Below are 16377 nucleotides of genomic sequence, written 5' to 3'. Positions count from 1 at the left end.
CAATGAAAAAATGAGCTTTTTTATTATAACTGTATAATCAATAAAATAATTACTTATTTAGAGTACGGAGACTTATTCTTCATGGTTTACAGAATATTTAAAAAAAAATTAAGTCTGGATTGAAAAAGAGATGTGTACTCCGAGGGTAAATTTAATCTAGACATATGAAACGAATTTTCTAGAGTTGTTTGTTACTAGTCTCAACTAGCATATAATGTGAAAAATAATTTAAAATTTTCTGTACAGGGTTACCAGAATGAAATGGCGAGTTGTACTGACATCTAGGTCTGATATGTACTAAATTGTACTGATGTATAAAATCTGTAGTAATAGGTAATAATATGGCGGGAAATTCAAATATTATAAATGATAACTTTTATGCATGTATTTAATGTTTATTTAATATTTAATTTAAATATAAATTTTTCACGTAATTAACGTAGATTTAAATATTTTAAATAAATTCTTTTAAAATATTAACATGTATAAAACAGCTTTAAAAATAAGCGTAAAAAGTTTTTACGATAATAATTCAAAAACGTCGTCGATATCTTCGTTGTCGTCCACTTGTTCAACATTCTGAACTTGCTGTTCTAAATATCTGGAAATTTCCTTCAAAGTGATTGTTCGATAAGATAAAACATTATACCGTAAACCATCTTTAATGCGTAAAATTGCAGCAGCCGTCGATACTTTTAATCTGTTTCTCAATTTTGATTTAATCAAATTGTATTGTGAAAATGTTCGCTCCGCAGCAGCTGAGGAATGTGGAAACACCATGATATATTTGACAACTTTCATCAAATTTGAAAAAACCAATTCGCCAGCTCCATTTCTCTTTTTTTCAACCATGGACCAAAAGTCGATATCATCCAAATTCGAACATTCTTGAAGATTAAATACTTCAGGAAGCAATTGCCATTCCAAATTCACAGATTCCGGGTCGCTGTCAATCGATGGATATAAATTTACATATTCCGAAATAGACATTATGTTGCCGCTTAAAACATTTTCAACAGAAAAATTCGATGCATACAGCAGATCAGAGTTTTTAAAATCGAATCTCATTTTAATTTGCTTCGCTAGTTCAATGTAAAAATCAAGTGCACGCAATCGGAAATTGTGCAATTCTCTAGGATCAATGGCTGTGTCGCTTTTAATAAAAGCATCCACTTTCGCACCAAAGTACATCTCTTCAAGTGGTTTAAAATTCCGAGGATAATCTACCTGAATTCTTGACAGGTCAGTAGAGCTGAGAATGTCTGACTTGATGAAACATTTTAGAATCGATTTGTATATCTCCGTAACACTTTTGAGCAATGTCGCGATTTGAGGCTTTTCCCGTTGTAGTTGAAGGTTCAATTTGACAGTCCACGTCAAAGCATGCGATAAAAATTTAAAATACAACTTGTAAGCAGGGTTGTGTAAAGCTTCTAAAATTGGCCTCGCAGAATGTAAATCATCCTCTAAAACAGCGCTTTGAAAGTAGAGTGTCAGAGGGGACCACTGTTCCAATATTCTATTCACAACGTTCTGAAAATAAAAAGTCAAATTATTTGTGTAAATTTTTCTATGAATGTATTTATTTATTTTCTTAATTGACAGTTTAAAATTTAAAAAAATTATAAAATTAAAATTTCTAAATTATTAAATTGTACTAAAATTTGTAATTTTTTTCTAAATTACAAATTTTACAATTTCCTAACTAATAGATATTTAAAAAATTATTTTTGTATATGTAAACGTCAAATAATAAAATATAATAAAAACCATTTTAATATAATAAATTTTAAATTATATACTTACAATGAAAGAAAGCCATCTGGTTGTGCTGAGTTTAAGTATTTTGTGTACAACTTCTTCAGCAAAAATTTGAAATTCTTGTAGTTCTTGTTTACGTTTAGTACTGTTTACAAAATAGTTGTAAACGTCTCTGGCAAATTGTTCCACTGTTTTTGGTAACTTTAAGCACGCCGCTGAAGCACATAAGTGTGCCGAATGACATCCGCAACCGAAAACTACCAAGTTCGGGCAAAAAAAAAAGATGTTAAAACATGAAATATGGTTAAAAACCATTGATACTGGTAAATTATGATTAGTTAAGTTGATTTGTTAAATAATTTAGTTAAATTAAGCTCTAATTAGTGAATAATTAATGTGTAAAGTGCAGTGCTTACTTGTTAGTTCAAGTGCGCGATTTATCTGTAATTTTGTGTATAAAAATACATATTTTCAAAAAAAAACATTTATTTTTATTAAATAACACTGGTCGACAAAAAATAACTTTTTTCTGGTTCAAAGGTCGGACATAGCTATTCTTATAGGATTTTAATCGCTGAATACGAATCTGACCTCCAAAAGTTCTCATCACATCGAGATTTTGAGAAAAATGGACTCAAAGTCTCAAAAAACCCTGTATCTGGCGTTTTTTCATCACGTGTAGAGAATGATGCCGAGGTGATAGAAGTCTCTAATTAGTCTTAAATTAAAGCTTGAACTGTCAACTATAAGAATCAAATCAAAAAAGCTCTGAACCAATCAAAAATTTTCATATAGCACAACTTTTTCATGTGCGCGCGCACTCTACTTGCACTCATAGAGCTATTTATTTTTATTTATCATTTTTGGGTTGTTCGCTGAACATTGCTGATTGAATGTAAGCACTGCACTATACACATTAATTACTCACTAATAAGAGCTTAATTTAACTAAATTATTTAAAAAATGAATTTAACTAATCACAATTTATCAGTATCGATGGTTTTTTTTAACCATATTTCATGTTTTAACATCTTTTTTTAGCTTTTAACCAAAGTTAACCAAAATCGAACCGTATTCGGTTCGAATACGGTTTTCCTAATTTGCCAGGGTCATTTTTTAAAAAATTGAGTTTTTGTTGGAATGTTTTTTACAACTATTAATATAAGATTCATGTTGTTAATTATGCCCAGATAGCACGTAAACTTGAAGCAACTTTGCGGCAAGCTCAGTAATCCTACCAAAAGATTGCAGTGTAAGGTTACTACAAGATTACACCATAAGATTATCCTAAGATTGCTCAGTAAGCTTGTAGCAAGGTTGGTGCAAGGTTGAAAAATAACCTTGCTTTAAACCTAAACAAAATTTTAAAAAAAAAATGTTTCGTTTAATTTATATAATCAAATTTATATGATAAAATTGTATAAATTAGATAAAACATTAAAAAAAATTTTTATGTTAAAAATAAGATTATTTTGCAACCTTACTAGAAGCTTACTAAGCAATCTTGCGATAATCTTATTATTAAATCTTGCAGTAACCTTACACTTCAATCTTTCGGTAGGCTTACTGAGCAATCTTTCGGTAAGCTTACCATGCAAGCTTGAGTCAGACGAGACCTTTGGAGCTTGCGGCAAGTTTGCCGTGTAAGGATGGCAATATTGCGCGGCAAGCTTGCCGCAACTTTGCTGCACGCTTACGTGATATGTGGGTGTATACAATAAATGAGATGTGAAGAATTCAGAAAAGTATTGTCAATAACAGATTTTGAATGTCTAATCTAATATACAAAATCAATGTAAATACATTTGTCTTCAATAATGATGTGAAGTAATTTATTCTTCTTCTTGACCTAGAGTCCAGAAATCCATTTTCACCCAGAAAGCACAGAACTTTACAGGAAGTAAACGGCGATAAGTTTGGAATTAACGTTGTTAACTTCCCAGAAGTTATAAATGTCCTCAGAGTTTAAGTTCACACTGTTACCCAACAATTATAAACGGAAGCTCCTACGGCTGCGCAATAAATTTTTTAACCTCCAAAGCAAGGTGACTTTCATGTTTATTTAGAAACAAATTGTTTCTAAAATTTTTTTAAATATATTATACAACCTTGCAGCAAGCTTGCCGTAAGAGGACATTTTGTTGCTTGCACCAAACTTGCTACATGTTTGCCTGCAATCTTGCACGACAAGCTTCCTGCAAGTTTTCGTGTTGATTGGGTAATTTGTTGAAAGTTAGAAAAATAAATTCGCTGAAAGTTTTCCTTTGTAAATTTACACAAAATTTTTATGGTAAACTTAAAAATCCATTTACATACACAGATGTTTTCTATGGCGGCTAGGGCTGCGCAATACTTTTTAATTACATTTGCTTATAGAGAAGGTATGGATGTAATAAAATACATACATCTTGAAAAAAAAATTTTCTAATTTTGAATTTATCAGAAAAAGCTTCTTACAACTGCAAGTTAATAGTTAATAATGTTAACTTAAACTCTGAGGACATTCAAAACTTCCGGGAAGTTAACAGTGTTAACTTCCGAACTTATGGCCGTTAACTTCCAACAAACTTCGGTGCTATCTGGGGCGACATCGGAAACATTGAATGTTTCGTTTTCGGTGTTTAATATTTCACTATTACAGATATCTAATTTATTGGCGTTAAGTAAAGTTGAAATTTGTAATGAAAGTTTTGTGTGAAATCTTATATCAAGTTTCAGAAAATTTTCGCTGCTGTGTGGATTATAAATAAAAGAAAATTACCCTTAGAGCATCTGGAGAGTTGGAGAAGTCAACAGGTTCACATTTCCAACTGTATTTTTTCAACCAGGCTGCGTCGAGGCCTTCATAGAACAACCAAATGCTTAGCAAAACTTGAATGAAGTTGTAAACGACTAGGACATTGTTTAATCGATAGGGTTTTCGATGTTCCATGTGTTTTGGGCCCCATGATAGAACGAAATACAAATATCCTATAAGGATACTTGCTCCTGGCACTGGTGAGCTTATCAGGAACCAATCATTTGTTCTAGGATCTAAATTACAGAAAAACAATTGTCAAAAGAAATTCTTAAAAATATCACAGGAATTTTTTGATTAAGTTTAGTACTGTATATGCAAACATATACATGAATACATAATTATTAACAAATAAATATTTACTTGAACCATATAATTTTTATTTAAATCTATTAAATGGTATTTACCTTGAATACTGAAATTATTGATTCACTTACAGTTTATTTAATGCAAATAAAAATTATTTGGTTGAAGTAAAAATTTATTTGATAATAGTCAAGTAATCGAATATTTGACACAAATAAATTTGTTTTTTATTATTTGTCAACCAACATTTTTTTTATTGGCAGGATTTTTCTGAAATCTGTTACTTGGGGTTTTTTGAGTTCACTGCATAAGATTCTGATGTCAGATTATACTAAAATTATACTGGAAACTCCAGTAATTTTTTGGCTACATATTTTTTAAAAATTTACATGTTGCGCATTAAATTTCTATAGCTTCAAAATAACAATGCCTTTGAAATTTAAAAAATAATTTTTTTTACTAAAAAAATACATTTTCACAAAAATTACTAGAGTACTTTCAATATTTTACACTAATAATCACACCTATTATATTATGCCATTATGAATTTTTAAAATCTTACTTCCAATTGACCACCATATTGGTTCCGCGTTTTTCATTTTTAAAATCTGACTACAGGTTCGTGATCAGCGACCCCAAAATCCCGCAGAGTAACAAATTTTAAGCAATTTTAATTTTTTGGAAAATTGTCACTATATTGATTCCGACATTTTGAATTTTTAACCCTCGGAGAACACACCTATTTTTTCAAACAAGAAGCACACATGGGGTCTGTGAGACCCCAAGCAGTTTTCAAAGTTCTACCATTGTAAAAGTACTCATTCCTTTAACTTAAATGATATTTTCCAATACTCTTAAATAATTATTGTAGAAAAAATCCTGATACTGTCAAAGCGGGTAACTTCGGACAAGCAGGCTAACACTCGAACACTCGTATATTATTGAAAATATTTTGTATTTCCCTTCTTTCTAATAGTTTTCATAAGGAAACACATTGTATTTCTTGGATGTTCAATAAAATAAAGGTAATAAAAACAAATTATTTTCAAAAATATACTAGTGCCTCACAGTGGTTTGAAATCAAAAAGTAGGGTTCAAAACAGTCCAGAGCCTACAAATCGCAACCGTTTATGGAATGTTTTTTTTAAATAATCTTTAATAAAATTGTAAGAGATCCCTCGAGCCCGATTTTTGATTTTCAATTTGCATAAATAATTATATTAATATAAACAAATAAAAAACGTACTTTTTTACATATTACTCTTATTTTCAAAAAAATATGTAAAGATTTTATTGATAGGTATTTAAATTTACTCCTCTGGATCTCTGAATTGTAGAATGATGATATAGACGCATTAGTAAATTGTTATAAGGCTCATTTCATTTAAATTGTCATATTCAGCTTCCAGAAAAGTTGAGTTGGAAAATTTTGATTTTAAGGTTGAAACTAATTTTTTTAAACAGTTTAACATGTTAAATTAACAAAATAAATAGTGGTCACAAAATTAAAGTCATATATTTCTTATGGCAGACGGTTTTTTTTGGCAGAAATCGTCATATCTAATAAAAATTGTTTTCTGTCAATTTTTGATAAAATAATAATACTAAATATAATTTGATTTGACTGGTAATCAATATACTGAAGTATTTGGGGTCGCTGAATCCGAATTTGAAGTCAGATTTAAAATATTCAAAATGGCCGATCCAAAATGGCGACAATGAAAATTTACAAGTTGATTCGATTCGCTTGAAACTCGTTACTTAGGGGTTTTTTGGGTTGCTAATTACAAATGTGACGTCAGATTTTCAAAATTTAAAATGGTGGATCCAATATGGGGACCCAATATGGCGGATAATTTTAAGACTGATGCGATTCGGTCGAAATTTGTTTCTTGTGGGTTTTTGGAGTCGCTGAATTCGAATTTGATACCAGATGAATCCAAAAATCTTAAATACGATGAAATCAAATTTTTTGGAAGCTCTATTTGGAACCTTATTAGGCCTATAAGTGATTTTTAAATGGACTGCGAAGGGGTTAAAAATTATATAGGCAAAATGCAAAATTTATGTCCTTAAACATTTTGAACATAAAACAAATAAATATTTATTCATTTCACCGAAAGAATTAAAATATAAAATTTTGGGGGTGGGTTATAACCCCATTTTATGGAAAAATTAGGAGGGAGGGTTGCGTGTACGAGTCATGTAGTATACGATTTATACTATAATTTAAAACTTTTTTGAAGTTTTTACCACGTCAGGTTAAAGAAAAAATCATATTAAACACCAATAAAAAAAAGGTTTCTTGGGGGTTTTTACCCCCACTTTTTCCAAAATCCTGACATACTAGGCAATTTTAAGATCCGGGATCGTGTTCAGTGCCCAAAAATACATTAGAATCCATTCTGATATCAAGATAAAAGAAAAATTTTCAAGGCGTTACACTGTTGACAGAAATTCAATTACGAAAGTGTTTCGGCTTTTTCTGCCTCTATGACAAACGAGCAGATTTATACTTATATCGTTTTCGTTTTTTTCACACACTTCGTTGTTATGTTCTGCTGCTCATGCGATGGTAAAGAAATTTTTTGCTCATAAGGTAATTTAAATAGCAGGTAAAAGTAGGAAATTCTGCCGGCAAAACGTAAAAATACAAAAGTAAGGGACACGTCATTTTCATTTTCTGGAAATTGTATAAAATAAAGTTTAATTACTAACACTTGATTTTCCTTAAATATAGAACTAATACTTAACGAAACATTTTTTTAATCTGGTTTAAACACTATATTTTCGACATTTCATTCATTTGAACATTGAAAATGTCTCCGGGGACGCATTACACTTATGACATTTTGCCTGCTTTTTGTTCTGCCAATATTATGAAAATCACTTTTATGTCCTTGTAAGTAGAAAAATTATTGAAAATTATTGCTTTTTACTATATAAACAAATTAATTTCAACTAAGGTTATATCAAATAATTTTTTTTGGCAAGGGACACGAATATGACAATTTAAATGAAATGAGCCATAAACAAATTATATAAACAAATTGTTAATTTGGGCAATGATTTCAATTAACTTAAATGAAACTGATTACTCGGGGGTTTTCAGGGTCGCTGATAACGAATTCGAGGTCACTTTTTCAAAATTCAAAATGGCGGATCCAATATGGCGATTTTGATTTTTTGAAAAACTAACATCGAATTCATGATCAGCGATTATAAATTTATTATATAAATAATATAAAATTGAAGTGAAATTTAAAAAAAATAAATAATTATAAATTTTCAAAAATTTATAACTTTCGAGATTTGTATTAAAGATATGAAAAAATCAATGTTAGGAAAAAATTATAAATTGTTATAAACAAATTATATAAACAAATTTTAATTTCAGATAATTACTTTGATCGATTTTAATAAAAATAGTGACCCAGGGGTTTTTGGCATCGCTGATCACAAATTCGATGTTAGTTTTTCAAAAAAAAATTACAGTAGTAGTCAAAATAAAATTATTATGTTTTCATAAGAACGCAATTTATTAATAAGTTTATTTCTTATATCATTAGAAATTCCAATATTTAAATTATAAGATATAATGAAATTTTCAACGGATTTTATATAATCAATTGTTGTGTTCATATGTTTATTTTTTTCATCAATATTAAAATTAAAATTATTGCCCAATGATATAAAGTTGGAAACATTGTCAGAAATTGTAGTATTTGAAAGATTGAAAAACCAATTCGGCTGTGCATTAAAAGGATTATTAGTGTCAATATTGAATTTGTCCCCTGGCGAATTAGGAAAACCGTATTCGAACCGAATATGGTTCGATTTTGGTTAACTTTGGTTAAAAGCTAAAAAAAAGATGTTAAAACATGAAATATGGTTAAAAACCATTGATACTGGTAAATTATGATTAGTTAAGTTGATTTGTTAAATAATTTAGTTAAATTAAGCTCTAATTAGTGAATAATTAATGTGTAAAGTGCAGTGCTTACTTGTTAGTTCAAGTGCGCGATTTATCTGTAATTTTGTGTATAAAAATACATATTTTCAAAAAAAAACATTTATTTTTATTAAATAACACTGGTCGACAAAAAATAACTTTTTTCTGGTTCAAAGGTCGGACATAGCTATTCTTATAGGATTTTAATCGCTGAATACGAATCTGACCTCCAAAAGTTCTCATCACATCGAGATTTTGAGAAAAATGGACTCAAAGTCTCAAAAAACCCTGTTTCTGGCGTTTTTTCATCACGTGTAGAGAATGATGCCGAGGTGATAGAAGTCTCTAATTAGTCTTAAATTAAAGCTTGAACTGTCAACTATAAGAATCAAATCAAAAAAGCTCTGAACCAATCAAAAATTTTCATATAGCACAACTTTTTCATGTGCGCGCGCACTCTACTTGCACTCATAGAGCTATTTATTTTTATTTATCATTTTTGGGTTGTTCGCTGAACATTGCTGATTGAATCTAAGCACTGCCTGTCATGTAGTATACGATTTATACTATAATTTAAAACTTTTTTGAAGTTTTTACCACGTCAGGTTAAAGAAAAAATTATATTAAACACCCATAAAAAGATGTTTCTTGGGGGTTTTTGATTTTCAATTTGAATAAATAATTATATTAATATAAACAAATAAAACAAGTTGTAAATTCAGATGTTCATTACATGAAAATTTTGCTTCCTCTTTACGATCAGCAAAAAAATTTGCTTCCTCGTGGAGAAAGCAAAATTTTATTGCCAAAATGTGAATTTTTGATTTTTTAACTTTCACTAATTCTTTAAATTTACCTCAAATGTATACTTTATATAGATCGATCGATTCGTCTTGACGTAAGGAATACAATTATTTTATATATAAACTTCTATTTAAAAAATCACAAAATTTTATAGCCAAAATGTGAATTTTTGATTTTTTAACTTTCATTAATTCTTTAAATTTACCTCAAATGAATACTTTATATATATCGATCGATTCGTCTTGGCGTAAGGAATACGATTTTATTATATATAACCTTAAATTTTTCTATTTAAAAATTTTTTCGATTAAAAAAAAATTTTTGGAAAAAAGACGATAAAATTTTTTTTTTGGAGTATTTTTCAAAATCCTTTGGTCAGATTTGAGATATTAATATGATAAATGAGCCTACCAAATTTTATCTAAATCCATTAAAACCTGTTAAAGTTATCTTCTAAACAAAAAAGGGATCCACACACACACACACACACACACACATACATACATCCAGACAATTGATCAGGATCTCATATAACATGTTTCTATAAAGAAAAAAATTTGTTTCCGTCACTTTGAAAAGTTTTATAAACGAAAGGACAACAAAGCTTCCTCCACGAGGAAGCAAAAACGTACTTTTTTACATATTACTATTATTTGCAAAAAAAATGTAAAGTTTTTATTGATAGGTATTTAAATTTACTCCTCTGGATCTCTGAATTGTAGAATGATGATATAGACACATTAGTAAATTGTTAAAAACAAATTATATAAACAAATTGTTACTTTGGGCAATGATTTTAATTAACTTAAATGAAACTGATTACTCTGGGGTTTTCAGGGTCGCTGATCACGAATTCGATGTCAGTTTTTCAAAATTCAAAATGGCGGATCCAATATGTCGGACAAAATTTTAAAAATCGCTTAAATTCGCTTGAATCTGGTTACTCGGAGGTTTTTTGGGTCGCTGACCACGAATTCGAGGTCACTTTTTCAAAATTCGAAATGGCGGATCTAATATGGCGGATAGAATTTTAAAAATTTATTGGATTCGCTTAAAAAAGTTTTCTTAGAAGACATTCAAAATTTTTAAAAAGACTGACGTATAATTTATATACAGTAACAAAAAGACCTAAATAACAATTTTCAATCGAATTTAATTTTTCCAAATTGTCTGCCTTACTAAATATGCTAGTCGATTTTGATTTTTTGAAAAACTAACATCGAATTTGTGATCAGCGATGCCAAAAACCCCTGGGTCACTATTTTTATTAAAATCGATCAAAGTAATTATCTGAAATTAAAATTTGTTTATATAATTTGTTTATAACAATTTATAATTTTTTCCTAACATTGATTTTTTCATATCTTTAATACAAATCTCGAAAGTTATAAATTTTTGAAAATTTATAATTATTTAATTTTTTTAAATTTCACTTCAATTTTATATTATTTATATAATAAATTTATAATCGCTGATCATGAATTCGATGTTAGTCGATTATACGTAATCGGGAAGAATCTAGGTGTGGGATACGGTTCCCACCTTCGTGCCCGACGCGAAGCTAGTGCAACGAATATGATGTTTTGTGAATCACCAGGTGTCACCCTCATCCGAGGAGCGCCTCGAGATGGCAGTTGACCTGGGGCATCGTCTAGGTCGAGAGAGGGGCGCCTCTACTCGACATTGACGGTCCTGAGTATGAGATGTATGTGTGTGTGTGTGAAGAGTAACCTGGTTCCCCAGGTGGAAAAGGAAATACCCTGGTCTCTCACAGGAGCGCCTATAGACATACCTGGTGTATTCGTGGAGAGGATGTGGAAAGCGGGCGAAGGGTGTTACGGGTCCGCAGGAGCGCCTACAGGACCTGCACATCTCCTTCTAGGATTTTCAGTCAGCCGGGGGTCGCAGGAGCGCCTACAGGCCTCCAGCTCACCTAGTGAAAAGAGAGGATTTAAAGGGTGGAAAAAGAGATCGAGGAAGAGCGAGGAGTTGAGCCGCCGTCGTTTGGCCCGAGGAGCACCTCGAGGCCGGTCGAAGGCGAACTGAAGAATTGGAACTGTGCGATCAAGTATATTGAATGGTCGCGAGAGAGTATGTGGACTCGCGGGGAAAGGAGAGAGCCGGCGGCGCGGCAAGTGTGCGCCGTCGTTACTCACTACTTGGCTCAAAGCGAGAGAGCTGTCTTGAATATATATATATACAGAATATACTAAAATGAGAAATATATTCCTCGCGGGGAATAATCCTTTTTAAAAAAGAATACTTTCATTACATCCCCCCTACTTATCAAGCGAATTTTAATGAGCGTCTAGGGAGAGTAATAAATACAAAGGATGAAAGTATTTTTTTTATATAATAAAAAGAGAAAAAAAAATAATAATTTTTCGAAAATACACTACCGTCGGAAATTGTCGGTACGATTGACGTGCGCGGGATGAAATGTTGGTGTCGCACCTAAATTAAGATATTTTAAGTTTGAGAAAAGCTAGAGAATTGAAACTTAGATCACCTGAAAGCTGATAAAATTCTGCTTCAGAATATATACCTAGAATTTTTTTTCGACTTTCTGGAGCGATTATAACACTGGAAAGATTTCGAAAAAAAAACGTCTAATTTTCCCAATTTCGTACCCAGTTTTTGATTCCCTGCATAATCTAGGAAAATGCAAGGAAAAATTTGTAACTCCTACAACATAATCTTTAAGATCTTAGCTTTAAAAGTAATTTTTAAGACTTAAAAAATATTGTTTCGTTTTTGAGATAAGTTGAAAAATGTCAGAGCATGTTTTTTACACAACTCAGCGTCAAGGATTAGTTCTTGCATCCCCGCTGCGTCGCCCGTTCCTTGCGCCAGGGCCGAATATGCGTGCGGGCCCCTGCTTGAAACCCGTCTTGTATTTTCTCACATTTACATTTATTGATTATTAGAATATTAATTAATTTATTTAAAAAATGTTATTATTATTAGTTAATTATGTATAATATAATATAATATAATATAATATAATATAATATAATATAATATAATATAATATAATAAATAATAATAATATAAATATTAATAATAATAAAATATTTATAACATTTATAATAATCAATAACTGTAAATGTAAAAAAATACAAGACGGGTTTCAAGCAGGGGCCCGCACGCATATTCGGCCCTGGCGCAAGGAACGGGCGAAGCAGCGGGGATGCAAGAACTAATCTTTGACGCTGAGTTGTGTAAAAAACATACTCTGACATTTTTCAACTTATCTCAAAAACGAAACAATATTTTTTAAGTCTTAAAAATTACTTTTAAAGCTAAGATCTTAAAGATTATGTTGTAGGAGTTACAAATTTTTCCTTGCATTTTCCTATATTATGCAGGGAATCAAAAACTGGGTACAATATTGGGAAAATTAGACGTTTTTTTTCGAAATATTTCCAGTGTTATAATCGCTCCAGAAAGTCGAAAAAAAATTCTAGGTATATATTCAGAAGCAGAATTTTATCAGCTTTCAGGTGATCTAAGTTTCAATTCTCTAGCTTTTCTCAAACTTAAAATATCTTAATTTAGGTGCGACATCAACATTTCATCCCGCGCACGTCAATCGTACCGACAATTTCCGACGGTAGTGTAAATATATATTAAAAAAAATATTTTAAGTAATACGAATATTTCCTGGCTAAGTACCACTTACAATGCTTTCCTTGCTAGACGAATGTGTCTGTTGGTTTGGTCTAGGCGAAGATTCCAATTGCCGTCCTCCACAGGAATCCTATATCGGGGAGGGCCGATAGGAACCTTAGCCCACGGCCCACCAGGAAGTTTTACGACGGTGAAGGGCAAATGGGCCAGCGCTTTGCTCACTTGGAGGGGGTTTTTTCTGCTTTTAATATTATTTTTAACAATAGAAATGTTATTATTGTTCGAATCACTTTTGGTTTCCACTTTAGGGCAATGAGTGTTTTTCTCCAGAATTTTTATTGGAATGGTGAGAACTTTAGATTCCATGATTACCGGTTTTACACTTTTTACAACAATTTTTTTATCTTTCTTTGGTAGGAGCTGCTTCTTTTTCATTTGCTTCGAGATTTTTTGTTTAGCGACTAAGGACATCGCTGATAATTGTCTCAACTGGGATTTTGGGGGGCGGCGAAGCACAAATAATTTTTTGTGTCGGAATCTTTTTGGGTGGCGGAACACGGGTAAGTTTGACCACCGGTAATTTAGAATTACTAATTTTTGTTTTTAGTTTTTTATTTTTCTCCTTCAGGATCCGTTCCTCTTCCTTTTGACATATATCTATTAGAATGGATTCAAAATCCTTTCTAATTAATGGCAGCGGCGTGGCAACTTTTTTGGCGGGAAGTTGCAATCTCGGCGGTTTGGGGGCAGGCGCGAAAACTCTCATTTTTTCGTGCACCCTACCAGCAATTGGTTGAAGTGGGGCCACAAAACTGCATTCGTCTTTACTGCACGGCACAAAATTATTGATCCCGAAAAATGTTTGATAATTGAAATCGAACTCAGGAATCTCGAGATTTAACGCGGACATGTCTATAGCGTCTCTACTTATTTTAGCGCGTTCGCGTCGAGCTATTTGTTTTTGTACTTCCATCGTAAAATGACTTTAGCGTACTAAGGGTGATTCCTTGAATTTTGGCTTCATTTATACTAGAGGTCTTTGACACCACTATTGAGGAGACACAATATTATTGGTTGGAATATCGTCTATGAAATTTTTCAAATCTTTTAAATGCACGTGGCGAAAAATTTTACCTTTATTATTAACAAAATCGTATATTACAGAGGAAATTTTCTTTTTAATAATAAATGGACCACTGAATTATTCTAATAATTTTGCGTTTTTCTTTTCCATTTTATTTGATAAATGGAAATTTCTTTTACGAACTTTTTCCCCTATAATAGTATTCCACTCTCGTTTTCGTAAATTATATTGTTTTTGTTGGGTATTAAAATTCTTGGCTAAATTTACCCTAACTAGTTCAAGTGTATCTTGTAATTTTTCAATTCTCTTAGTAGATGCATTATTGGTTTGTGAGTTTAAACGCGAGTCTTGAAAACCAGGCGGGAAAAATTCTCGGCAAGAGGTAAGGAAGGCAGGAGTGAAACCGGTCGATGTATGCTTCGCAGTGTTGTAGGCGAATTGAAGTTCCGGTAGATGTCGGTCCTAGTCCGGTTTCTTGCTATCGATGTATTGTCTAATCATAGTCTTAACTACCTTATTAACTCGTTCCACTGGATTACATTGCGGTGAGTAAGGGGGTGTAAGACGATGAGTGATACCAAAATCTTCAAGCAAAAATTTGAATTCCTTACTTATAAATTGTCTACCGTTGTCTGACACTATTTTCTGTGGGCAACCAAAACGATAAAAAATTTCTTTTAAAGTAGTTATAACTAATATTGATGTTGCTTTTCTAAGTGGTTTTAATTCTAACCACTTAGTAAAGCGATCTTGGATAACACAAAGCATTGTGTTACCGGAAGTTGTCCTAGGAAGTGGGCCTATGAAGTCGATAGATAGCATTTCCCAAGGATTTCCTACTAGAGTAGCATGCATGTGATTCGCTGCTGCTTGTTGAGAATTTTTATTACGTTGACAGTTTTGACAATTTCTAACGTATGCTGCACCATCTCGTAACATTCCGGGCCAGAAAAAGAATTCACCGAGGCGTGCTAGTGTTTTGGCCACGCCCAGATGACCTGAAGTTTTTTCGTCGTGTACTTTCTGTAAAATTGATGTTCTCTTTTCCTTGGGCACACATAATTTCCATTGGTCTTCAAAAGGGATATCCTTGAAGTCTAGAGGGTGTAGTACATGATGAAAAAGTTTTTAGATTTTCAAAGGCCAATTGTTGATCTTCTTTCCAGATCCACGGAGTATCTTTTTTCAATAACTTGATTAAGGGCGATATCACGATCGATATGTCTTTTACGAAGCGACGGTACCAAGATACCATGCCTAAAAATTTTCTCAATTTTTTTTGGTTAGTAGGTGGAGGTAATTTCAAAATGGCGTCCACCTTATCAGGATCTGGGTGTAGTCCGTCTTCGTCCACTAGGTGTCCAAGCTAGGTGAGTTGTGTACGAGCGAAAAAACACTTTTCCCAATTTGGTATTAATTTAGCTTCACGTAATCTGGAAAAAACTGTTTGAAGTAAGTTGATGTGTTTTTCAAAAGTTTCGGATGTAACAACGATGTCATCTAGGTATGAGAATACATTAGGTGCCAAATCTGGAGGTATAACTCGGTCGATAATGTGTTGAAACGTTGCTGGTGCTGAATGTAGTCCAAAAGGCATGACTATGAATTCAAAGAGTCCCATACCAGGTACTGTGAAAGCTGTGAGGGGGGAGCTTTTTTCTTCTAACTCCACCTGCCAGTATCCATTCTTTAAATCAAGTGTTGAAAGGTATTTTGCACCATTAAGCTGATCAAGGATACAGTTGATACGAGATAATGGATAAGCATCTTTTTTTGTAATTTTATTTAATTTACGAAAATCGATTCAAAATCTTCATTTTCCGTTTTTCCTCTTTATTAATACTACCGGTGAGCTCCATGCACTACTAGATTTTCTAATAACCTTTTGTTTCAGCATTTCCAAGGCTTCTTGTCTCATGAGTTCCTGGGTTACTGGATTCCGGGGTTGATAACGTTGCTTGATTCTTCGAGATGAATTATATGTTTTAGAAGTGTAGTGTGTCCTTTTATATTTTGGAATAAAAGTTTTTCCTTTTCTATGAA

The 16377-nt window shown here is 31.8% G+C and overlaps 2 protein-coding genes across 4 annotated transcripts in view; both read right to left on the bottom strand.

The window, feature by feature from the left end:
* The window catches only part of LOC127284327 (elongation of very long chain fatty acids protein AAEL008004), a 272157-nt gene that overhangs the window by 1690 nt on the left and 254090 nt on the right, over window positions 1-16377 (bottom strand). For all 3 annotated transcript variants that reach the window (XM_051309725.1, XM_051309724.1, XM_051309723.1), the window contains one exon: window positions 4523-4794. In XM_051309725.1, coding sequence (XP_051165682.1) covers window positions 4523-4794 — 272 coding nt within the window. The remainder of the gene's footprint in view (window positions 1-4522; window positions 4795-16377) is intronic.
* LOC127284325 (uncharacterized) lies at window positions 7-2650 on the bottom strand. Its single transcript, XM_051309717.1, has 2 exons — window positions 1807-2650; window positions 7-1533 (listed from the first exon to the last, which is right to left on the bottom strand). The coding sequence occupies exons 1-2, from the start codon at window positions 2074-2076 to the stop codon at window positions 520-522; spliced, it is 1284 nt and encodes a 427-aa protein (XP_051165674.1). The 5' UTR covers window positions 2077-2650; the 3' UTR covers window positions 7-519.

The sequence above is a fragment of the Leptopilina boulardi genome, unplaced genomic scaffold (genome assembly GCF_019393585.1).
Source record: "Leptopilina boulardi isolate dan_hultmark-lab unplaced genomic scaffold, ZJU_Lbou_2.1 LbouV2_324, whole genome shotgun sequence".
In the NCBI taxonomy this organism is placed as follows: Eukaryota; Metazoa; Arthropoda; class Insecta; order Hymenoptera; family Figitidae; genus Leptopilina; species Leptopilina boulardi.
This window is presented reverse-complemented; position numbering and strand designations above follow the sequence as displayed.

Excerpts from the sequence above, each read along its gene's own strand:
- LOC127284325 (XM_051309717.1), bottom strand. The coding sequence starts at position 2,076 with ATGGTTTTTAACCATATTTCATGTTTTAACATCTTTTTTTTTTGCCCG. Across the intron at positions 1,534-1,806 it reads CCAGATGGCTTTCTTTCATT|AACGTTGTGAATAGAATATT; the intron begins GTAAGTATATAA and ends TTTTATTTTCAG.